This window comes from Lotus japonicus, chromosome 1 (assembly GCF_012489685.1).
Source record: "Lotus japonicus ecotype B-129 chromosome 1, LjGifu_v1.2".
Lineage (NCBI taxonomy): Eukaryota > Viridiplantae > Streptophyta > Magnoliopsida > Fabales > Fabaceae > Lotus > Lotus japonicus.
In genome coordinates this window covers 101869157-101893656 of record NC_080041.1, presented here as the reverse complement: position 1 = coordinate 101893656, position 24500 = coordinate 101869157, and the positions used below count along the sequence as shown (strand labels likewise).

At 36.4% G+C, this 24500-nt stretch overlaps 3 protein-coding genes across 3 annotated transcripts; 1 reads left to right on the top strand and 2 right to left on the bottom strand.

Annotated features, from left to right (window-relative positions):
- Positions 1–449: 449 nt before the first annotated feature.
- Positions 450–2719, bottom strand: LOC130728507 (uncharacterized protein At3g28850-like). Its single transcript, XM_057580004.1, has 2 exons — positions 2288–2719; positions 450–2168 (listed from the first exon to the last, which is right to left on the bottom strand). Exon 2 carries the CDS (start codon positions 2158–2160, stop codon positions 748–750), a length of 1413 nt encoding a protein of 470 aa, XP_057435987.1. The 5' UTR covers positions 2161–2168; positions 2288–2719; the 3' UTR covers positions 450–747.
- Positions 2720–15144: 12425 nt separating this feature from the next.
- On the top strand, positions 15145–18378 carry LOC130732346 (homeobox-leucine zipper protein HAT7-like). Its single transcript, XM_057584412.1, has 3 exons — positions 15145–15471; positions 15636–16021; positions 17641–18378. Exons 1-3 carry the CDS (start codon positions 15357–15359, stop codon positions 17938–17940), a joined length of 801 nt encoding a protein of 266 aa, XP_057440395.1. The 5' UTR covers positions 15145–15356; the 3' UTR covers positions 17941–18378.
- A 710-nt stretch (positions 18379–19088) lies between these two features.
- On the bottom strand, positions 19089–22420 carry LOC130728503 (probable leucine-rich repeat receptor-like protein kinase At1g35710). Its single transcript, XM_057580003.1, has 2 exons — positions 20039–22420; positions 19089–19820 (listed from the first exon to the last, which is right to left on the bottom strand). Exons 1-2 carry the CDS (start codon positions 21966–21968, stop codon positions 19456–19458), a joined length of 2295 nt encoding a protein of 764 aa, XP_057435986.1. The 5' UTR covers positions 21969–22420; the 3' UTR covers positions 19089–19455.
- Between the last annotated feature and the right edge of the window lie 2080 nt (positions 22421–24500).

The window sequence follows — 24500 nt, the reverse complement described above, 5'->3', positions numbered from 1 at the left end:
AAAATAAAGGCTAGAAAAGGTGTGCTAACTACTAATGATCATAACTCGTGTAGGAGCTATCATATAATAGCATAAAGATGGACAAGCATGGTGATTGCATTGAGCTCATAAACCCCTTATTGGTTTAGTAAGTGCTACAAGATCTTATACATTGGAATTCTCCATATTACTACATTTATAGGGTCAATAATTTTATATCACGGAGTACTAAACTCAATCTCTTGTTGTCCTTACTCTTTAGGGTTCGAATATAGGCATAGAAAGTGCTCAATTAAATGTAAGTTTGAAAGTCAGAATCAATTATGTGAAGAAGTCTACGTGAGCAGTTTCTGAGTTTTAGAATTCATTCGGATGAAAGAGGTGTGAAACATGCTAAAACCCCAAAAATGGAATAGCTTTCAATCATTACAGCATTGTAATTGTGAAAAGGAGAAGAAGACATTATCAAATGTAATAATGCAAATTCTATTAACTACCTTTATAACTCTCTTTTGCATTTCTCTTAACTTTGCAAAAAAGAGGTTGTATACAAGCCTTCTATCTTTTCTGTAAAAGGAAAATTCAAAGTATACATTGTGCAGCAAAATGCACTGGATGTGCAGAGGGTGTAATTACTAATTAGAACAAGTTTTTCACTCTTTACGAGTATCAAAAACTTCACTATACAACAAAATCTCACAACAAAACAACAAAATGCCCTCAAGGACAAAACTAAAAAATTTCAGTGTAATCACCTGAAAGTGGAAACTAGTAGCAGCAACTGGGGCAACGAACTAATCCATTTTCATTGCAATCAGGGCAACGCTGGAATCCACACTCACCCACCTCAACACCATCATCATATTCTTCTGCTTTTTCTTCATCTTCATCTTCATCACCTTCATAGTAGAGTTTGCAGCTTCCATAACATGTTTCACAAGGAACAAACCTTATATCCCCACATGCCTCACACACTCCTCCATCACCATCACCTTCACCACAATCCTCAATTTTCTCACATTCAGCTAACAATTTCTCAAGTTTCCCATCCTCATGCATCCTCTGAATTTCCTCTGCTCCACCAATGTAATTCTGTCCAACAAACACTCTTGGCAATCCTCCTCCACCATACCCTCCACCCAAAAGTTCTCTCAGCTCCTCCTTGAACCCTGAATGCATAGAAACATCTCTCTCATCAATCCTAACTCCCAATCCCTTCAGAATCATCCTCACTTGGCAGCAATCCTCATAAGTCTTTCGCACCCCGCGAAGGCTTGTGAAATAAACCACCACCTTGTCCTTTGAAGCAACCTTAACATCCATCACACCTTCACCTTTGATTTTCTCTTCCTCAGATAATAAACCCTTTTGAATCCCTTGTTTCTCTTCATCAGTTGGTGCTTGTTGAAGATGAAAGGGGCTGTCTGGAGAAAGGTGTTGCAAGGATTTCCTGAATGAGGAAAGAACTTCAGGATCAAAATCTGAGATTGCAGAGGTGAGTCTTGATTCTTCTTCTGTCATTTGAAGCCACATGGGTTTGGGAGAAGAAACATGGACACTTGATTTGGGTGGATCAACATTATCAACATCAACATGAACAACATCACCATTGACATCAAAAGAGAAGCTCCTGAAGTGATTTGGTGATCTGAAAGGGCTAATATCTTCAAGACCTTCCATCAATTCCCATGTATTGATTGTTTCTGGTTCACCAGGGGGTGTTCTGATTGGGGTTCTGGGAACAATTTTTGTCATCTTTTCCTCAATCATGTTGGACCAAGTCTTAGCCTCAACCAACCCCACTGAAAACTCTTTAACCTTCTCACCCTTCTTCTCACCCTCCAACAATGCTTCATTTCTCTCCTTGTCCTTCTCCTTGAACCTTTGAATTAAGCTGCAACTATCAAACCTGAAACTTTCAATTTCACTGTCTCCAACCTTGGAAAGCTTGAAATCACTGCCTCTATTGGCATCAATTTTCTGAGGTAGGTGGTGATTTGAAACAGGGGAATTAATCTGTTTGAGAGTGCCTAATGTGGTTGAGGTGAGTGCCACAACATGGTAGCTTTCCCCTTCGGTTTGAGCAGGGTGATGAACGTGCATTGAGTAGCTTCTTGGAACAGGGGAACAGGGAGTTTTGCAATGCCGGCATCGCTTTTGCTTGGAACTAGCACAACCCATCAAGATTACTGGATAAACAAATCTAAATTGATGTAAAAAAACTAAACTTCTTGAGGATTAATATGATGGATCATGAAGGACTAAAGGTAAAATGAAGAAGAAGAAGATCCTGAACAAAATCCACAACCTGGGTCTGTTTGTATGTATGATTATTGCTGTTGTTGGAGGGGTTGTGTCACCAACCAATGAAGGTAGCTGAATTCATCATTCTTGCAAATTCAACCATAATTAAGCATGTTGGTTGGCACAGATGAAGATGACAAAGTTGCAACAAAACAAAAGATTGAAAAATCCACCCGTGTGAAAACGAAGAAAGAGGGTGAAATTGGAGGCAAAAAGAAGAACCCCAGAAAGAGAAGGAAAAGGGAAATGGAATTGAAAAGTCAAAAGGACAAAGGCTCAGAGTCTCAGAGATCAATCAAACCCTTCATGAAGCAACGTGTTGCAGATCACTCTGGTCTCTGAACCCACACGCTCTCTCTCTCTCTCTAGAAATTTTCAGAGTGAGAAAATGGCAAAGTCGGAACCAACAAGAGTTTGCAAAATTTAAGGATGCTACAATGCCATTTCTGTTTATTTATACGATGAAATACTGAAATTATTTTATTTTATTTTATTTGGAGAACCAATTAAAAAGAAAAAAGAAAAAAAAGTGATGGATTTTCTTTTTGGGGTTTTCAGAATGGAAGGTTTTTGGGGGCAACATGTTTGAGTGGAGTGCGACTATCATTGCTTAAATCACTCTCTTTTTTGTATCCACTGTCATGAATAATTAAATATAGAGTACAATTTCATTTTAATTGTTTCTTTTTAAATAAAAATGTCATTTTAGTTGTTAAAAACTTTTTTTTTGAAGTGTAGCTATATAGTATTAAATTATTCCAATTTTTAAAAGAAGAAACTTTAAAATAAACTAGTATTTATGGTGGGCAGTTTGGTTTTTGAAAGATAACTTTAAATATTTTTTAGTAATTAGTCTTTTTTTAAGATTAAAGAAATCATTAATGTAAGAAATAACTAAATTGATTGCATTTTTCATTATTTAAGAATAAAATGATAATTTCTATATTTCAAACTAACTATAATAATGAGGCACTTTATTACTGAGATTTCTAAAAACAAGATTCAAAGGTGGATAAGTTCAGGGTACTCCTGGCTTGCCAAGTATTGATTTATAAATAATTTCTTTTGCTGTCAAAAAAAAAGTTCAGTGTACTAGTTATTGAGTTATTATAGGTTCTGCATGTTACAAGGTATTTCACATTTTAAAATAAAAATAGTGTCACGCTCTTCCTCGCCCAACAACCCTTCCTTTCCCTCTTGACCCAAAGTTGGGTAAGTTCAATATACCGATTATTGTAGGTTTTCTAGGTCACTAGGTATTTCAATTTTTTTAAAAAAAATAGTGTCATCCTCTTCATCACTCTACAACCCTTCTCCTCCCTCTAGATCCATCTCTGCGGCAAACGTCATCGCTCGTTCAGCTTCCGTCGGTGAACCTCCTAAAATGATGGCGTGAGAAGATCCGTACCGATGACCTACTTCCCCCTCGACTAATAGCGCGAGAAGATCCGCACCTCCATCGTTTCGCTGCTTTTCAAGATCGTCACCATTGTCTCCCCCATTGCCTCCGTCAATCATCTCATCATCGTATCCCTCATCGCCACTGATTAGCTTCATCATCCACCCCTTCAAAGCTTCCCGCCCCATTCATGGTGAAGATGATGAAGATGAACCCAAAACTGACATTACTATAGACAATCTCCCCCCACCGCTAAAAATTGCCAACTGCAAATCTCCTTCGCTGAAGTTGCTGATGTTGATGACAACTCTGTCCCTAAAGGACAAAGAGTTTGACCAAGAGGTGGTGTTCGGGTTGAATCCAAGCTGAATACAAATGGGAGCTATAGAGAGCTAGATAAAAATGCATGGGTTGGGGTGGCCTAACTCGTGATGCCCAGAAACATTGGATTTGTGGGTTTTCTTCTTCTGTGGTTGGCGGCAATGCATTTATTTCGAAGGTCAATGCTTTAGATGACAGTCTTTCTCTTGCGTGGAATTGGGGCTATATGCATGTGGTGTATGAGGTGGATCGCGCCGAGTTGATTGATTCCCCTTTAGAGTTCAATTAGTCTGAAAATTTCTCTAGCGCTTTCTTCCATGAATCAACTTCTTAGGAGAAAATGAGATATGGGTATGAAGCTAGTGCATTGTGATTGCAATGCTCCTGCCAAATTCCTTGCTATAATGGGTGCCTATGTGTCTTCTCCTAGTACTCATTTCATAGATGCTCCCATTCCGGATCTAGAGAATCTTCTTCTACAAGACTCTTTAGCTGAGCCTTAGCTTTGTTTTATATTCTAAAGCACTGTAAAAAAAAAGCAAAGAAAATGTTTTTGTGGTCCTTATAAGATTTTTCTATTCTCCTAAAAAAATTGCACTAAAGGGGAGAAAACATCTTGAATTGTGTATTTTCTTTTCTTTTCTACGTGTTTTCTTGCATTCCAATTACAATGTTTGAGGGTCTTCAAAACATTTCCCTTTAGTTTATTGTTAATTTTTTGACAGCATTTATGCTTATGGGTTTTGATATATTCTAGAGTGGCTAGAGTGCCACGCCCTAAAGCTGATGCCCAAGCCCCTTAAGGGTTTAAGGTCTCAACATGCACTAGAGAACGACAGACCCCCGGAGAGCTAGAATATGAAGCGCTTCGTCTTCATTTCTCAGACTCAACGTCTTGTGTACATATGGACGAGCCTAGGCGCCACGCCCTAAAGCTGGCTTCCAAGCCCCTCCAGGGCCTGAGGTCACAACTTGCACTAGAGGACGACGACCTGGCCAGCTAGAATAAAGACATGCTTCGTCTTCATGCTTTGGACTCGGCGTGTTTGCATGTGAACTGACTTGGGCACCACGCCCTAAAGCTAACGCCCAAGCCCCTTTAGGATCTTTAGGCTACTAGGCAAGTCCTCTCTTAGAGTCTAGGGTGACTCGTTATTGTTTGGGCCAGATCTGACGCATGGCCCTTTAGGCAATTGCAAGACCCATGATGTAATAGTTTAGATTAGAGTTTAGCCCCACTATAAAAGACTAGCCTTCAATTCAATAAGCAGATTCTCTTTTTTCTTTTGTTCATTAACGGCGGTGCAAAACCTAGATCTAGAATCCCTATGTCGTAGCGAGAAAATATGCTTATCCAACTTTTTTCCATCTCAATCTTACTTATTATTTTTTCATATATTTTTTTTTATCACATCATATATCATATCTCATTATTTTCCGATGAAGAAAAAAAAATATATCATATCTCATTTATATCTTTTTCATGTGGATGTGGATGTGAGTGAAACGTGTGTGAACTTTTTGTTGTTGAATGAAATTTGTGTGAATGGATTTAAATGCTTAAGCTACTTCAAGAAATCAACGTGAATAGCACTCTTGCTGACCTTGATGGCTCGATAAATATTCAATAGTAGTACTACATACAAATAGAGAAGACCTTGGTCTCTATCCAGTTTAATTTCATACAAGAAACTCATACCCACATGCCGTATAACTATTCCTATTTAATTAATTTACCCAAATGTCCTAATTAATATATAAAATTCAGTGCAGAAAAACAGGGAACGATACAGAATAATGTGCTCCATCAAAAAATGTAATTAATTTATGCTTAATGCTTGGAGAAAGGTGGAGTTAGTTTAGTGTCTTCTAATTCTTAGATGGTATGTTTGTCTGCCTCTTGCTGCATACATCCACTAGTTCATAGACTCCACTTCCTATGTTGTGTGAGGGTGTATAGGCAATTTTTTTTAAAACCACATGTATTTCTTCCTAAGATAATTTTGTTTGAGCTGGATTTTATGGACAGCTAGCAAAGCTTTCCATACCAAGTGTTGAAGACAACTACATTCACATTTACTCGAACCTGATAGATCTGCTTAAAGTAAAACAACCATGTATCAATTAATCTATAGTAGCCGCTATTTTCATATTGATTCAAGAATCAAGAGAGATGGGTTTGGAAGTTTATTCACAAATGGTGGAAATGTGGGACTCACATTCTTTATATGACATTCAATGGTCTGCAATCTCTAGCTAATCTGATTTTGGGATGGCAATCGTGTTAGCTGTGTCTGTCTTCACCTTGTCCACAAGGCCTGAAATTGCGGCCACAATTGACGCTTTTGACAAATACTTGAACTTTATAGACAAGCCCATGACTAATTCATGTGCGAAGTGTAGCAACGTTAAATAGTTTACATAACATTTTGATGATATATATTTTAATTACTAACATTTTTTTTATCTTGGTCATTATGTTTTTTTGGGGTGAGAAATTGAGAATATTTATATCTTGAGGCTTTCCTAGTGAGGTTTTTTCATATTCAAGATTTGATTCTCAGACCATACTTTGAAAGAATTACGCATGTACCACATGAATTAACTTGAGACCTTGCTTTATGATCATATATAGGAAAAAACTATTCCTAGGATAAAAATGATCCTTATAGGTTGAGTTTATTGTTTCTTGACCTGAACCCCTTCCATTGGTTCTTCTTAAAAAGAAAGAGGGTGATGCAAAATAGAGGAGGCGGAGGAGGGTGTGCGAGGTGCAAGCGACGACTATCTTAGAGTGAAAGTGAGAGCGGCAATTGACATGTCTTTAGAGAAACAAAAAAAGAGAAAAATGTGCAAAGATAGGTGGTAGCTAAGAGAAATGGAGGAGGACAAGTATAAAATACGAGGTGGGAGAGGGTGAGGTGTAGAAAAAAGTGGAAGAGAAGAAGAAAATATCTCATTAGAGAAAAGGCTCTGCCCCCGTGTGGGTAGAGAATCTCTTAATTGGGAGGAGAAAAAACCCTTTGAGAGGGCAATTGGAAGGCCACCACGAAGCCTTCCTCTTGTGTGCGACGCTGAATAGGGTATATTAATTAGGGTTATCAAAAATCATTATTACGAAGTAGTATTTAATTATCTTATTTTGTGTCTAAATTAAATTGCCTTGTCATAATATAATATTTAAAGGAGTGCTGACAACATTCACTTTAATACTTTTTTTTTTCTTTTCCATACTACCTCTTTTATTTGTTGAAACTCATGTCAGACCCGCGCGAATTGAAAGGGTGACTCATATAATGTAGTGGACCCCACTTAAATTTAAATTAATAAAAAATGTTTAAAAAAGCGTAGTTTAGAAAATCAAACCGGTCTAGCCGGTTCAATTGATTGAACCGAATATCAATGAAGTTATCGATTAATCTAAAAGAAAATCAGGTAGATCTTAGTATCAGATAAGAAACGAGTCAAAATATGTGATATTAAACCAACTATAATTGGTTTAAACCTTTCATGTTTTTTAAAGTTCTACAAACCCAAAAATATTGTATTTTTATTAATATTTTATTTAAACAAATGTGTAAGGCTAAAGAGCATTGATGCATTCACACTCATATTTTTTCGACTTTATTTCCACCTCTATTTTGTTTCTATCTCAATATCTCTCTTATCTTTTACATTAATACCACATATGACATCTTATATTTTTTCTTCTATTTCTCTCGCCCTTCTACCACTTTTCCACTTAAAAGATATATGATTGAAAGTTTTTCCAAAGTTAAAATACCTACTTACATGACTTATTATTTTTTACTATTACTTTCTATCTTATTTTTTTGAAAGTTACTTTCTATCTTATTAATGAATAATGTTGTATGTCCACCTTCTTTAAATGTAAAGAGAAATGAGAGAAATAAGTGATATGATATGTGATGTGACAGGAAATGCAGAGAGAGATAGAAAGAAAAATGAGTGGAAATGAGATGGAAGAGAAAGTGAGGTGTGAATGTATCATTACTCTTATTAACATTCTGTTGAATTTATGTGAGTTTTTTTTTTTGTGTAAGACAGGCGTCCTCCTTCGGAGACAATCATGTTCGAGCCGGGAACATCCACATCATGGTGGGGCTAACTCTTCCAGCGTAGTTTTTTTTTTTCATCCACAAGACTCGAACCCGAGACCTTAATTAAGGTGAATCAAGCATGTACCACTTGAACCAACCACTTTAAAATTTAACTGGACTAACATTTTATGACAATAAATATTTAATATATTATATAATGTTAAAAAAAATTTAATAGTTACCATTTTAACCACAATTGAATCATTGCACCATGAACTAATGTTTTCGCACTTTAATAGCCATTTTTTAAACACTGGATTTTTGTTTTTTTGTTAAAATGTGTCATTCTCTAACCCTTATTCCTAGCACTTATTCGGATGGAAAATGATCTCAACTAAAAGGTTATTGAAGAACTTGGATCATCTCCAGCAGCTGCACCTGTACCTTGTAATTTAAACCGCGAAATACACTTGTCTCTGAACTCCCCAGTGCTCTATTGGGAGATATGGACGATAAGGAATGGCTATAAATGAGTTGGAGGTAGGCTGAAGAGAGTGTGATTGGAGAGGATCCAAGTTTTTATTTTTGGTCAAAGGGATCCAAGCTCAAGTGCCTAAGTAAAATGCAAAGGATTTGGGCCATCTTAGCGGGCCAAAGCCCAACCTTAACTATCATAGATTCAAGCCACTCAAAATGTGAGACAGCCCATCTTCAATCTTAAAACAAAACCCAAGGATAAAGTCTCGTATCAAGATGTGTTGTTAATATTAAAAACATGAAAAAATAACAGAACATATTATGATAGTACAGTCAAGGTGTTCCCCTTTTCTTTGATTTTCTGAGTTAACCTTTCTTTAACATATTCTTTAAACTTCAATAGGAACAATTGTGACCTAATATTTGTTTTCATAAAAACTTGAGAATGATAAGCACACATTACCCTGACTTTATAACCAATTAATTAAGATTAAGATGTCAAAGTGGGCCTAAAGTTCATATGGGTTGGCATATCTGACACTGCGTTTGTTGTGGGCTGGAGGAGGTCTACACAAGTGATGGACTTTTTTATCCTAACTCACTAGCCTCTAAATTGGTTAGTGGTAGACCAGCTTGGATTAGCATTAGAGACTTGCTATTCACACACTTTTTTTTACCATTTATTACAACCCCATTCAATTTTTATTTTCTTAATGGGATGAGAGTTAAAAAAAAAAATAGTAACATGGTTCGTTTGATACACCGTATTAGAAATGATAGTATAAACTTATACAATACATTATAGACTTATCCATAGTTTGGTGCTAAAGTTGTATTGTCTAAACTTATACATTAATCTTCTCATATACATTAAAATGATGGATTATTCAATCCACCATGATAAGGCATGATACGATAGTGATGTATAAGCTACATGAAAATATGAAATCTATTGCCACCTTCCACCATCGCCACCACCATTCTCTACCACCCTCCACCTCCACCACCTCTGCCATCTATCGCCACTACCACTGCAAGCCTCCACCTCTGCCACCACCCACCACCACCACCGCCACCACCACCACCACCATCATCACCATCACCTTCCATCGCCGCCACCACCACCACCATCACTACCACCACAACCACCTCACTCCACAACCACTACTGCCACTGCCACCACCATCACCTTCCAACACCACCACCACTGCTACTGCCACCCCCATCATCACCATCACCTTCCACCGCCGCCATCTCCACCACCACACCGCCTCCACCATCCTCCACCATCATCGCCACCGCCACTACATACCGCCACCACCCACCACCACCAATACTGTCATAATCACCTCCCTCCAACGCCACAACTGCCACTACCACTGCCACCGCCACCGCCACCGCCACCGCCAACATCACCATCACCTTCCACCACCACCACTCGAACCACCACTACCCTACAACACTACCACCACCACAATACTCTTCACCACCACCGCTCCACCACCCTCCACCGCCACCACCACTACCTATCGCCTCGACGCACCACCACCACAACCACCTTCCTCCATCATCGTCACCACTCAACATTACCATTGCCACCTTTACGACCACCACCACAACCACCACCCTCTGTCACTGCCATGTTCGTAGTCTTCTCGGCCGCCACCTTCATCCTTACCACTCACTAACACCATCATCATTTTTATAATATGTATTATTATTCAATATTTTACGAAATGTATATTTATATTAATTTAATTTAAACAAAATGATAAGTTATACGATGTAAGACCAAACGTTCTATAATATTAATTTTTTAATCATGCCTAATACTGCCAGGCCTTGGCCTTATACTATACAACATATCAAACTTCCCATAGTTTTTCTTTCCATGTTTCATGCTTTTAACAAATCAACTCATAATTATTTTATTAATTAGGTCAAATGGTGAAACTTATTAGAAGTTGCAAGTTGTTGCAATTTGTAATATACTAAAAAAATATTCGCAATATGATAATTATCTATGTGATAAATATGCTTATTTTATCATGACCGAAAACATAAATATGAATACGCAACTTAGATGAATGTGGTTTAGTATGTTGTCACGAAGATAGTAAGGAATACAAACTTTTATACATTTTTTCTATTGATAAAGCACTTTCGTCCCTAGCAAAGGAGTTTTTCGTTTCAAATGGTGTATTACCGACGCATATGACCATCGGTACATAGCGACGACTAAAGTCGTCGGTAAGAAGATAGGAAAAGCCAGAGCCGTCGTTTACGTAACTGATGATTTTAAAAAGTTGTATATATAATAATTGTCGTCGGAGCCAATACCCACAATTTTTTGAACTATGATTGGTTATCTGCAAATTTTCATTATCAACAACTTTTAACTAACATTAACTTGCCATTTTCTTATAGTAAATAATTATTATTCTCTCTCTTTAATACTTTAGGTAAGAGTGCTTCAATTAGATTACACATTAATTAATAAACTCTAAAATGATGTAATATTAAGTAACATATATTTTGGAATGAATGAAGTAATTAGAACACATAGAAAGAGAAGAAAGGGGGAAAGAGGGAATAGAAGATGTAAGGGAGGAAAGCAGGAGCACATGGGCACAGAGAGAGCATGTGGAGAAGATTAAGAGCAGTTTTTCTTTTTCATGATCTAATTAACTTTTGGGGAGAAAAGAGCAACAAGGAATAACATGGCTGCACACCTCACTTCAAAGCACTTGCCCCTAGACTTCCAATACCAGCTTAATTAATCTGTTGTAGGGCCATGCTAAAAGCAGGACACATGAATGGGGCTCATGCCAAATGATACCCACTCGTCCTGCCCCACCATTATTTTCACCACCCATCATCACAAGTTACAACCACACAAACCAATGTGAAACACTGCGATTAAATGCAGGTGCATGGTGTGGGTCACTCACTACTCAAGTTCCCATAGATACGCTTGCATTGGAAAAGTGAAAGCACCCAATGATTTCTCCATCAATGGATAAACGACACAATATCCCATCCCATGCAATTCTCTGTATCCATCTCATCTCAACACCCTTTTGTTCTCTCGTCCTTGAAAAACATGACTACTGATGCATGCTAGATCCATGTTTTTTCTTTCAACAAAATCAATGATGTGGGGTAAATGCTACAATGTGAGACCAATCATATACATATATCAACTAAGGATGAGCAACATATAATGTATTATGGGTTATCTCTTCTGATATAATTTGTATTGCATATATATTTTTTTTTATGAATGATATCACTTATTTTAACACTCTCTTTTCAACACTATTGATTAGTTTAAATTTGTGTTTGTTCGTGAGGATGCCACTTTGCATCGGAGTCTTGTTGGTGCCTTACAGTACCTCACTTTCACCCGTCCTGACATTTCCTATGATGTTTAGCAGGTGTGCTTACACATGCATGCTCTCCACACCGAGCATATGCTTGCTCTCAAGCGTGTCTTACGCTATGTTCGTGGCACTCTGACTTACGATCTTCACTTGTATCCCTCCCCTATTGAAGAACTTGTTTCTTATACGGATTCTGGCTGGGGGGATGTCCTGACACCAGACGCTTTACTTCTGGCTATTGTACATGTTTTCCTCAGTGACAATCTTATTTCTTGGTCATCTAAGCGACAACCCGCCCTATCTCGCTCTAGTGCTGAAGCTGAATATCGGGGTGTTGCTTATGTTGTCTCCGAGTCCTGTTGGATCAACAATTTACTTCTGGAGCTTCACTTTCCTCTCTCTCTCAGGCAACATTGGTCCACTGTGACAATGTTAGTGCCATCTACCTCTCTGGAAATGCAGTGCACCATCAGCGTACCAAACATATAGAGATGGATATCCACTTTGTTCGGGAAAAGATCGCGGCGTGGCCAGGCTCGCATCCTTCATGTTCCTTCCCGTCATCAGATTGCAGGCATTTTTACCAAGGGCCTTCCTCGGGTCCTCTTTGATGATTTTCGTTCTAGTCTCAGCATCGGTGAACCAACCTCCCGCTTCGACTGCGGGGGTGTGATAGAATAGAATAATATGAATTTTTTTTTATTCTATTTACTGTAATTACGTTAGTAATTAGGTTTAGTCATTATTATTTAGTCAACTGTATTTTGTATAAATACGCTGTCTATTATTAATAATAAGCATGGAAAATATTTTCTTCACCACTAAATTGAAAATGATGTTATTTTTTATGGACTCTACATGAATTTGAATTTATGAATGAAATGAGTTAGCTAGAAATATAGTATTAAAATGAATGTTACTATAAATTTTCTTAAAAAATAGTAGTTCGATCTATATCAATTTTCTTGCACATATTAGCTAGATATGTACAAATTTTAAATTTTCTTATAAATCATGCATATGCCATAGGTCTTGATCGATCACCCCTTACCAAAATCCTAGCTCTGCCCTTTGTGAAAGGCTCGTTTGCAATTCTGTTGAAAATATGTAATCGTACCAGGAAAGGTTTAGCCTACTTGAGAATGTTTTTTCAAGCTTGTTATAATAAACAACAATTGTAGATAAATATATTGACTCATGCGACACTTCAGATAATTTGTAGTTCCTGACTGCCACAAATCTGTAAAGTTTGAAAAAACTAATCTTGGCAACTTTTGGACACCAATGAAAGTTAAGATTTTTTTAGTGGAGGTATAAAATCTCAGTTTTTTTAACATTTCACATTCAACAATAGTTAAGAACAGACGTAAATACGTATAACGATCGGTGGTAATTTGTGTATATCATTACTGATAATAAAATGTCTTTGGAAAAAAAATACATATTTAGCTAAATAAATTTTTCTTTTATATGAATTTTTGAAAAAAAAGTTTACATATTGAATAAACAAGTGTTAAGAGCTAAGCGACATATGAGTTGGGTGGGGAAAATCCAGGAATCAATCCCTAAAAGCTGCAATTTATCTTTATCTTTTCAGTGTAAAAAAAACAAGTTTCTAATTTTTTTTATTACATTAACTATATATATTTTTCTTTTATTTGTATATCTATGAGATCGGGATTATGGGCCCCTTTGTTAACTTATTGTATAAAATTGAAATTTCTTCTATAACAAATATGAGAATTTAGAATCTGTTCTGTCAATCACATGTATAAGCCTTGTTTATCTACGTACCAAGCATATTTGAGGATGAGGTTAGAAGTTTCTCCATCTCGATCGAATGAAAGAACTGTCATTATCATGAATGAGCAATAAAATACCGTAGTAGTGATCATATATGTATTCCAAAATTACAGAATGAGATTATTTGTTGGTGTATATAGTAATAAGGAAGCTAGAACGTAATAAAAGTAATAAGAAAATTTCAATCTCTAAGAAAATTATTTGTTAATAAATTATTACAATTTTCTAAATACGTGGTGTGATAAGCAAATATAAAAAGGTTAAATATGCTTTTGTCCCTTTAACATAGTGATTTTTTTTTAATCCCCTTTAATTTTTCATTAATTTTAATCTCCATTTATAAAAATGATCAGGTTTTAATCCTTTTATCTATTTTAGTGTTGACGTGGTGCATTTTGTGATGGTTTGAATAATCTAATGCACAAAACAGCCTCAAAGTGTGTTAGTGGCAGTTGATACTACCAGAAATCCATAAAAATCGCCACAAAATGCATACTTAAATGGATAGAGAGACTAAAACCTAATATTTTCATAAATGAAGACCAAAATTAATAATTCGATCATTATTTTAGAGGAAAAAACATATTTAACCCTAGCTAGAAAAAAAATTACAGAATGAGTATCTTCAATACAAAATAGCCAAATATATCCAGCCAATGCCAGCATCATTGATGAATTTATTCTTATAAAATGGCTGCTTGAGACTTGCATCTTGATATTTACTATTATATGTTTCTCCTTGGATTCTGGATTTAATTTCATGCTGCGGCAGCCTAATGCCAACTTCATCTTGTCACACATGGCCAACACAGAGAGTGTGTAATGTTTTGCATTGCTTTGAATCCCACCATTAGTCATGTTCTAGAAAGTTTTGCTACGAAGAAGTTGCTGGCGGTGATGGTTTTCACAACGATTACTATTGGTAAGTTAGACAATAATATATCAATCTTATAACTTATTTAACATTTACATACGAACATTGCTATATCTTCCTACTCTATTCTCCTACAAATTCTCTTACATACTAAATTGAGAAAGAATTAAGTGTACTTCACATTTTCAAGATACCAAATGCAATAACTTCTTGTTTTATTTAGTACGTAGGAGGAGTAGTAGGAAGATAAATTATTTTCCTGTACATAAATTGCATTTTGAATGATAAAAAAATAATGCAAACATTCAATTTTTCTCCTTATATGTCACTCCTTAATATATTTATAAATATGTTATTCATTGCTTCTTTCTATTTTAATCTCTTCATCGTTTTTCACTGTGTGTTTACATTAAAATTTTCTTTTCTCTCTATCTTTATCGTTCTATTCAATCAGATTATATATCACATTTCATAATTTCGTCAACCTTTTTCTATATAGGTTTGTAGCAAACATTTTTATACACAACCTTTACTTCAATTTTCTCTCACTTTATGTCTGCGTAGCCTAAAAATTGTTGTCCTTGTGTCTCTGCATCCATCATCATCACCCTATCTGAAACTTTTGTCACCATAAGAGTGAGAGCCAAACCCCAGTGATCATTAACACCCCCTTAAATTACAACAATGAGATAATCAGAGAGAGAGAGAGAGAGAGAGTGACCAATTTGCATGAATGATATCATAGTTCTTCTACCATGGACTTCCCATCATCTCACCCTTTCATGTTTAACACCACTGAAGATCACGACCACCACCTACCTTCAATCTCTCTCAACAACTTTTCCTCTTTGCCACCCCAACACTTTCAAGGTATTACACTCTTTTTGTCACAAAGGGTATCAAATTCCTCCCCTTATGCTACCTTTTAATATTATTTGACAAGAAAAAAAAGGGTATTTAATTCAAACAATCAAACTTAACAAGTTTTTGATAAATGACAACACTATTCTGTTTTATGTCTTGTGTTTTTCCAGGGGGTGCACCTTTTCTGTTGAAGCGATCCATGTCATTTTCCGGCACCGAAAACAAGTGCAATAAAGTTCATGGAGATCAAGATGAGTTATCTGATGATGGATTGTACCAGAGTGGGGAGAAGAAAAAGAGGCTGAACTTGGAGCAGGTGAAGGCCCTTGAGAAGAGTTTTGAGTTGGGGAACAAACTTGAGGCAGAAAGGAAAGTGCAGCTAGCTAAGGCTCTTGGGTTGAAGCCAAGACAGATTGCAATATGGTTTCAGAATAGGAGGGCAAGGTGGAAAACAAAGCACTTGGAGAAGGAATTTGTTGTCCTCAAGAAGCCGTTTGATGCAGCCAAGGCTGACAATGATGAACTTAAACTTCAGAATCAGAAGCTATACACAGAGGTAATTAATATTTATACGTTTGGAAATCATTCGATAATTGATTCTTGAGTAAAAGACAATTATGAGTAGAAATACATGTATGTGAGTAGCTTCTCAATTTTAAAATTGATTTTGAGACCGGAGAAATTGATCCAAACACATTGTATGTTGATAATTGATATGTTGTCGCTATGGTTCATGTTGGGTTTAATTTGTGTATGATACATTGTGTTATAATGTCACATGTTAAGAATTGCTTATTGTCTAAAAACTTAGCTTTTAGCATCGTTCTTGCTCATATCATATTCTGTGCATCTTTGGAAATTGATTCTAATAGGTTTCAGAATTGATTATGGGGAAAGAGAAGTTGATCTAAATGTACTAATAGTATTGGATCACTTAGGGCCTGTTTGATAACTGTTTCCAAAACAGTTTTCAGTTTTTAAAAACTGAAAACTTGTTTGGTAAGACCTGTTTTCAAAAACAGTTTTTGAAAACAGTTCTCATTTTCAGTTTTTAAAACTAAAAAACCAAAACAGGTAAAAGATGTTTTTAGTTTCAGTTTTTAGTTTTCAGATATCAGTTTTCTAAATGTTCAAAAACATGTCATTCAAACTGTTTTCTTCTTCTGAAAACTGTTTTTAAGAATTGTTTCTGAAAACTGTTTTAAAAACTGAAAACTAAAACTGCTATCAAACAGGCCCTTAGTTTTCCATCATCTAGTTCCTTTATAGATCAAAATAATAAAGTTTTGGGAGAAATGGATATCTTGATGATATATATTTGAGGAAAGCACGGACGCTTAAGCTTTTAGAGGTTGATATAATATATAGTCTTGGATCACTGAATTTTCCTTACTCTAGTGCCGTTTTTGATCAAAATCATAAGGTTTGGAAGAAATGAATACATATCTGGGGATTGGTATTATTAAACTGGTGTTTCTGAATCTTGATCTTGATTCATGTATTCAATATTCATTAAATGACCATTTGTTTATATATATGTGGAGCATATGATAGAAGAGTATGATTCCAGTTCAAGAAAAGGGTTTTCTAATTCCTCTATGTTAATTGCTTTTTTAATTTTAAATTTGTTCCTCTGTCTTTTCTTCCCTGACTTGCTGGAATTGAATTTATTTTATTCTGTTCCTACTACTCATTGTTCTATTTCTATACGAAGTTTCATTGCTCTCTCATTTGTACACTAATGGCTCTAAATTGGTATTTTCATGAAAGAGAGCAAGCACACCCTTGTTTATTTTACTTCTCAGAAGAGGAAAACCTTTTACTTCTTTGAGTTAAGTACTTGTTATTCACTTTTGAAACTCCATTTCAATTCTTATTGTAATTGTCATTACTCATTCTTATGAAGAGTCACTGTCACTTAAGACCCCATAACTGCTAATTAGTAATGTTTTTCCATTAGATCCGATTAATGCACAGGAAGCAAAAGACACGAATATGATTTTTGGATCAGCTTCTCTTTAATCATAATCAAACATGAAAATACTTTTTCGCATAATTGATTATGACTTTAGAATTGACTGTAGAATGATTTTCAGCACCCATGAAATGGCTAGATACTTCATACTAGAGTAACCTGGTCTTGTTTAACATTTTTTTACTGTATGGTTTTTGCAGTTACAAGCTTTGAAAAGAAGGGATTGGTGTGAAGCTCGAACAATCAGCTTTAAGAAAGAAACTGAGGGTACTTGGAGCAATGGAAGTGAAAACAGCTCAGACATAAATTTAGATCTCTCAAGAACATCAATTTCAAATAGTCCTGTATCTCCCCAGAACAATAAAAACCTTATGACCACTTCAATAAAAACCCCCAGCATAACCCAACTCCTTCAATTCTCATCAAGGCCAAATCTCCAAGATGAAGGCTTGTGCAACATGTTTCACAACATTGATGAGCACCAGAACTTTTGGCCCTAGCCTGCGCAGCACCATTTTCATTGACCTTATTAATGACTTTTCAACAACAATGTTCAATGATATGAGGGCCAAAGTTAACAAAAATGATTGGTAAACACAAACAGTGGCGACACCTCGACACCTCGATCGCCACAAACTGCAGAGTTTAAATAAACTGTGCAGTTTGTGGCGAATTTTGGCCACCACAAACTTCCGGTGTCGAGGTGTTCTCCATTGTTTGTGAGTTTATTAATCACCATTGCAAATTTAATTATGCATTATACAACCTTTTTATATCAGCTTTTCAATTCATGTTGTAGAAAACAAATTAATCTTCTTCAGGCATGAGGAGTTGGTGGACTTTTGAGTAGTGCAATTTCTTCTCCAATGCAATTTATTGTATTCCATTGTATAAAAGAATGTTTTTGTTGGCTTTAGATAAAAAGAGTTACAAGTTCTTCTCTGTGGTACAAGTTCACCATAAGTGGCCTTTTAGCCTTTAAAATTTTAAATACAGTGATGTAGTCATGTAGTGGCATTGAAGGAGTAAACAGTAATAGTTCACAACTTCATCTAACCTTTTCAGAGTATCTAACCAAACTTTGTTCTGCTGAATATAATATATGCTGTCGAAAATGCAGTGATTAAGTTGCTATATCTTGCTAGAGGACTTCTGTAACCATATTATTTAGTTTTGATTTTTGAATTATCCCTCTCACAATCATGTCCAAGGCAATGTTTCTAGATTTTTTTTTGGTTTAGCTATCTTTTGAATCCAGAGATTTATCAGAGAATACTACACATATAATAACTAAGAAGAAAGATAAACCTAAGGTTGTCTGCCACCCAAGGTTTAAGTCTCATTTTATGTGACCAAGAAAGTAATTAGTTTTGTCTACTATGTAGATCATGCTTTATAAGAAAATAAAAACTTTGTAAAATCACTAATGTCAACATACTTCGTACAAGTAACAACATATTCTAAGTGAAAAGATTTAGTTTTACATGGATTTTGATAAAGATATTAGAGACAAGTAAAAAGACTCAAAATGAGAATGAAGTGTAAAGTGGCCTAATAAGAGGGGAAAAAAAATAAGTAACAAGGAACCATCATGAGAGTTAGGGAGATAACTAAGGAGGTACCCTCATGAAAGCTACGGCACAATGAGTCGTTCACAAAATCCTGAATGGTAATAGAGCCTTGAAATTAGAAAATTACATCTAGTTGTTCCATTTTTGAGTCATTCACCTCCATTAGAGGATAAACTAGATTCATTCCATCAGTTCAAATTTTGTCTAGTCTTTGAGAGAAATCATCAAACAAACATTCTGAACAGTTTTGTCCAACACATGAATACACAAATGATCTGGTGATACTAATCCCAATGGAGTGTTTACCAATGATACATAAGTGATAAATATAACTTTATGAAGCAACATAATAATTAGATAAACCTGGTCATAAGTTTGCACTAAATTCTGATAACACCAACATCAGTTTGAAGTTTCAATTTCAAGGGTTCAGAGTTTTAACTTTTAAGTCATGCTGAGTTCTTGACTCATGAGCTGGTGCAGTGAAATTTCACGGGCAGGAATGTGTAGTGGTGCTAGTGGTCTGAGGAAGTATTGAGACACACATTTCATTGTTGGTCTCGAGCAAGGATTTGGATTTAAGCATGATAATGTCACTATTGCAACCTGAAGTATGTCAAGCAAAACAGCCCTGCCTGGAAACAGAAGGCGCGGGTCCAATATTTCACATAATTTGATGTCTTCAGTTGATGCTGATTGAAGTGATGACAGTATTTCCTTAGGATGGCTTCCCACTAAAGTTTCAAGTGCCACAACTCCAAAGCTATAAACATCACACTTTTCACTCACAACCATAGTGTATGCAAGCTCTGCATTGATCGATTCCACAAGGTCAAGTTAAATGATCCAAAGGAAAACTGGCTGAAAATTAAATGGATTAAAGGAAGTATAAAATTTGCATAAACTAGTATTATTAACTAATGCACCTACCTGATATATGTATGGATTATGCATGCTCTACATTGAATCATATGAATAAGGGAAAAGCAAAAGGAGCTAAAAGTGTGAAAGAAAATGAAAAATTTACCTGGAGCTATATATCCAATGGTTCCAGCAACTATAGTTTGATTGGATGAATCATGCTGGAGGATTCGGGCTGTGCCAAAGTCAGAAACACTAGGCTGCCACTCCGTGTTAAGTAAGATATTGCTGGAAGATATGTCTCTATGAACTATTGGAGGGATGCAGTCATGATGAAGATATGACAAAGCATGAGCAACACCTTTAACAATGTTAACCCTCCTTTTCCAATCCAATTCCATTGCTTCCGCGTCATCATACAAGACAGAAAACAAGCTTCCTCTCTCCATGTATTGATAGATCAAAAACATGATCCTTCTGTGCAAGCAAAATCCGTAAAGCTTCACAACATGTCGATGCTTTACTTCTGATAATACCTTGATTTCATTTCTAAAACTCGCATCCAAAGCTGGAACCTCTGCTTCAAAGCCATGGAGCTTCTTCAAGGCAACAACCTTGCCACTAGGTAATTGTGCTTTATAAACACTCCCATATGCTCCTGTCCCAATGCAAAATTTCAAGTCAAAGTCTTCTGTTGCTCTAGTAATGTCTTCATATGCCATATTTCCGTCGAAATTCCATATGCAAAACAAATCCCCACTCTTAGCTGTCGTAGTGTTTGCACGTTTGTTATGATTTGTAGTGATATGATGTTTACTAAGACACAAAAGTAGTGAGAAGGCCAAGATTAAAACACCGAGGATTGGAAGAACTATGACTAGTTTGTGCTTTACTTTGTCACTTATCTTGCTTATTTTGTCACTGGTGTGTTTGTCATGTGGACAAGGTTGGAATTTAAAGTTAATTTGGTCATCCAAAAGATCACTGCACACATCCTTGTTCCCTCTTAGATCGTATCCTGTGAATCCAATCGGAATAGGACCCTTCAAATAATTGTAGGACACGTCCAAGGAAATCATCTGATGGAGAGAACCGGGAATGGTTCCAGTGAGGTTATTGTGGCTTAGATCCAAATAGACTAAGTGATGCAAATATCCAAGCTGTGGTGGTATATCACCAGTTATGAAGTTACTTCTTAGTTGCAACCTCTGCAAGTTGTTTAATTGGCCAAAATTAGGAGGAAGGGAACCAACCAGTAGATTTTGGGAAATGTCAAGGTCTACCAACAGGGTGAGATTTGTAAGGGAAGAAGGCAATGTCCCATTGATGGAGTTGTTATGAAGCCACAACTCTTGCAAGTTGGTTAACTGGCCAAAATTAGAAGGAAGGGAGCCAACCAGTAGATTGTTGGAAATGTCAAGGTGTTCCAACAGGGTGGGATTTGAAAGAAAAGTAGGCAATGTCCCATTGATAGAGTTGCTACCTAGTTGCAACCATTGCAAGTTGGTTAATTGGCCAAAATAAGAAGGAAGTGAACCAACTAGTAGATTGTTGGAAATGTCAAGATATTCTAATTGAGTGAGATTTGCAAGTGAAGCAGGCATGGTCCCGTTGATTCTGTTTCTAGATAGAGACAATGTTTTTAGATTTTTGAGGGAACCTAACTCCCAAGGAATGGAGCCTTCAAGAGAATTGTTTGACAAAACAAGATAAGTGAGTTTGGAGAGAATACCAATTTGTGGTGGGATACTCCCTCGCAGATTACTTCCCCTAACATCAAGACTTTCTAAATTCCGGAAAGCAGTGAGGTTGAATTTTGCGAAATGAATCTCGACTTCAGGATAATAAGCCCAATAGTTGATTTCTGTTATGCTTCCAGCCTTGTTGCAAGTGATGTCATACCACTGACAGCGACGGGAGATATTGATGCCTGGAACAGAAGTGTCCCACCATCCACTGTTCAATATAGCATTTGCTTCCAGCTGAAGCTGTGATGATGCAGACACAGATTGAGTCTCCATAATCATGATCACACAAGAAATAATGAGGAGGAGGACCGGGCCATAAAAATTACTAGAAAGAAAAGAGTACTGCATTATTATTATTTTTTGATGAATGCAATCAATCAGAGAAATGTGCAGACTGCACTACTGCAGAGATGTCTGATATGAAACCCAACTTATTAAGTAATGTAAGTACTCACGAACCACACTTCATTACAAGTCAACTAAGGCTCAGTCAAGTCAACTAACGTCCCCATTCACTGCACCAACATGCACGACAACACGGCATTGCTTTAATTTGCGACTAATTAGCCCATGGGTAGGACCATCACCCTCAAACTGCATTCAATTTAGAAGAAATGTGGTTAATGATTATACAGGACTCCCGTCATGGATATTACTCCAGTACCTTATCAAATGGGTGGATTTTAGTACCTTCAAATTATTTAGCATTGTGTAAAATAAGTTAGTGACTACTAAAGATGGCATCGAAAAAAATATCAATTTAATTCAAAAGGGTACATAAACCACTTTATTTTTTTTGTAACAGAGAAAAATTCTTAATTTAAAGTTTAATTCTCTAGATACATACATACAACTAATTTGGAGGTTGCAGCTTGCAAGTTTTTCTTAGTTGTATATTCCACGAAAGTAAGGGGATAACTCTTTTTGTGGACTTTGAAAACTTGGTTGGAAGTTTGTTAAAGAGGTGCAAGTTTTTCTTGGTAGTATGCCCCACGAAATTAAAAGGGTATATGTCAGGGGAACCTTACGAGGGAAATTTACATTACCAAAAATGTAAGTTTTTTTTTAAAGGCAAAAATGTAAGTTGGTACACTAGAATATGATAAAAAAATCAATTGTTGAAAAAATATTAAATAACGAACTAAACCAATTAAAATCAAATAAATTAGTTCGAATCCTATTTTACCATAAACTCAAACCGACTCAACTTATGAACACACCTAACGACAATATATAATACGAGTTAACAATTGTTAAATATAAGTTTAAAATACTTTCGACCTAAATGGTATGATTCGATTATGATGTATGGAAGTCGGATATATGAGGATTTGTATATATAAAATTGTTAAGTGTCAGATGTGGTTGACAAATTCATTTTCGACCTAACAGTTGTATTTCAAAATACAAGGAGACATGTTATTAAAAGCCAGGTATCAGGAATATGACGCAAGAAGGGCACGTGTAAGACGAAAGGACACGTGTAAGATGAGAAGACGCCTAGAAGACAGTTGTAATTGTCTTGTCAATTGACCGTTGGGAGATAGTTGTATTTTGGGTCTATAAATAGCAGATTCTTACATAGAATAGGGGTTCACGAATTTATCTACTCAAATGTACTCAAAACGCTTACAGTCGAACGCAATGACTACAAGCAGACTTAGAGGAAAAAAAGTAGGAACTTCGTGCAACTCTTGTATTTTAAGATTTAATTGTTATACAGAAAGTTTCAACATTTGTTCATTTACTTCGGTCGAGTTTACTTGTTTCATTTACATTTCTTTATAAATTTTCTAGTTTTATCAATTAATATTCAAGATATTTTCACCAAAGAACCCAAGAGACTTGAATCCAGTCCCTAGATTGATCATTGGATTCTCTTATTTGTTTACCAAAATTTAGTGTGAACAAATTGGCACACCTGGTGGGACATCTTTGTGAAAATAGTTGTTGAATCTGGTTACCATTCAAACTTACTTGGTCCACGTTTATGCATTTAAGAAGTGAAAGATTAGTGAGTATGGCGAATGGTAGATCAGGAAGTCGCAATTCCCATCCTGCGAATTTTGGGCCTTCGGCAAATCAAGCCGGAAATCCCAATGCTGGAGCGAATATTGAGGGAAATGCTTTGAATTCTGGAACGACACAGGCAACGACAACTAATGTGGCCGAAAATGTGATGCCTGTGGCATCACATGCGGCTACAGTGCCTTCTCTGACAACTCCAGTGGTGTCACAAATGGCTGCCGGGGCCTCTCGCCCCCAACCGGTAAACATGTCGGTGAACCCGCCATTTGGAATGCCTCCAGGATTGATGGTTGGAGTGGGGACATTCCCTGCCGTATATTCAGATAACATAATGTCAGTCGGATCCCCAAGGAATCCGCACCAGGCTTCGGCTTCCAATGTAGGAGGTCGAAACAATATTTACCCTCAGAATGGAGGGGGTGAATGTCAACCCTTTAGGGAATTCCTTGACGAATACCTCTGTTAATGTGTTGAGGCAACAAATGGATGATAGTAACCATGAAATGGTGAACATGTTGGCCCAACAAATAGGAACTGTGTTTAACCCTTTTATCCAAAACACAAACGAGTCTTATCAGCAGTTGACCAGACAAATGGGTCGAATTGCTGACGCATTTGGAGTCCCTCGAAACGAGGTGGCGAATCCTTTGGGTGCAGCGGTGAATAACGCTGTTGAAATCAATGCAGATCCTCAGAATGAACCGCTTCAAGCAAATGTCGAAGTAGCGGCATTGCAAGGTGGTCGAAACAAATTGGATAACCCTGGTGTCCAAGTGCCTCAAAATATTGAAAATCCTATTTTAATAAATTGAAATATGGACGCAGATAGGATAGTCGAGAGAGTTAGACAAA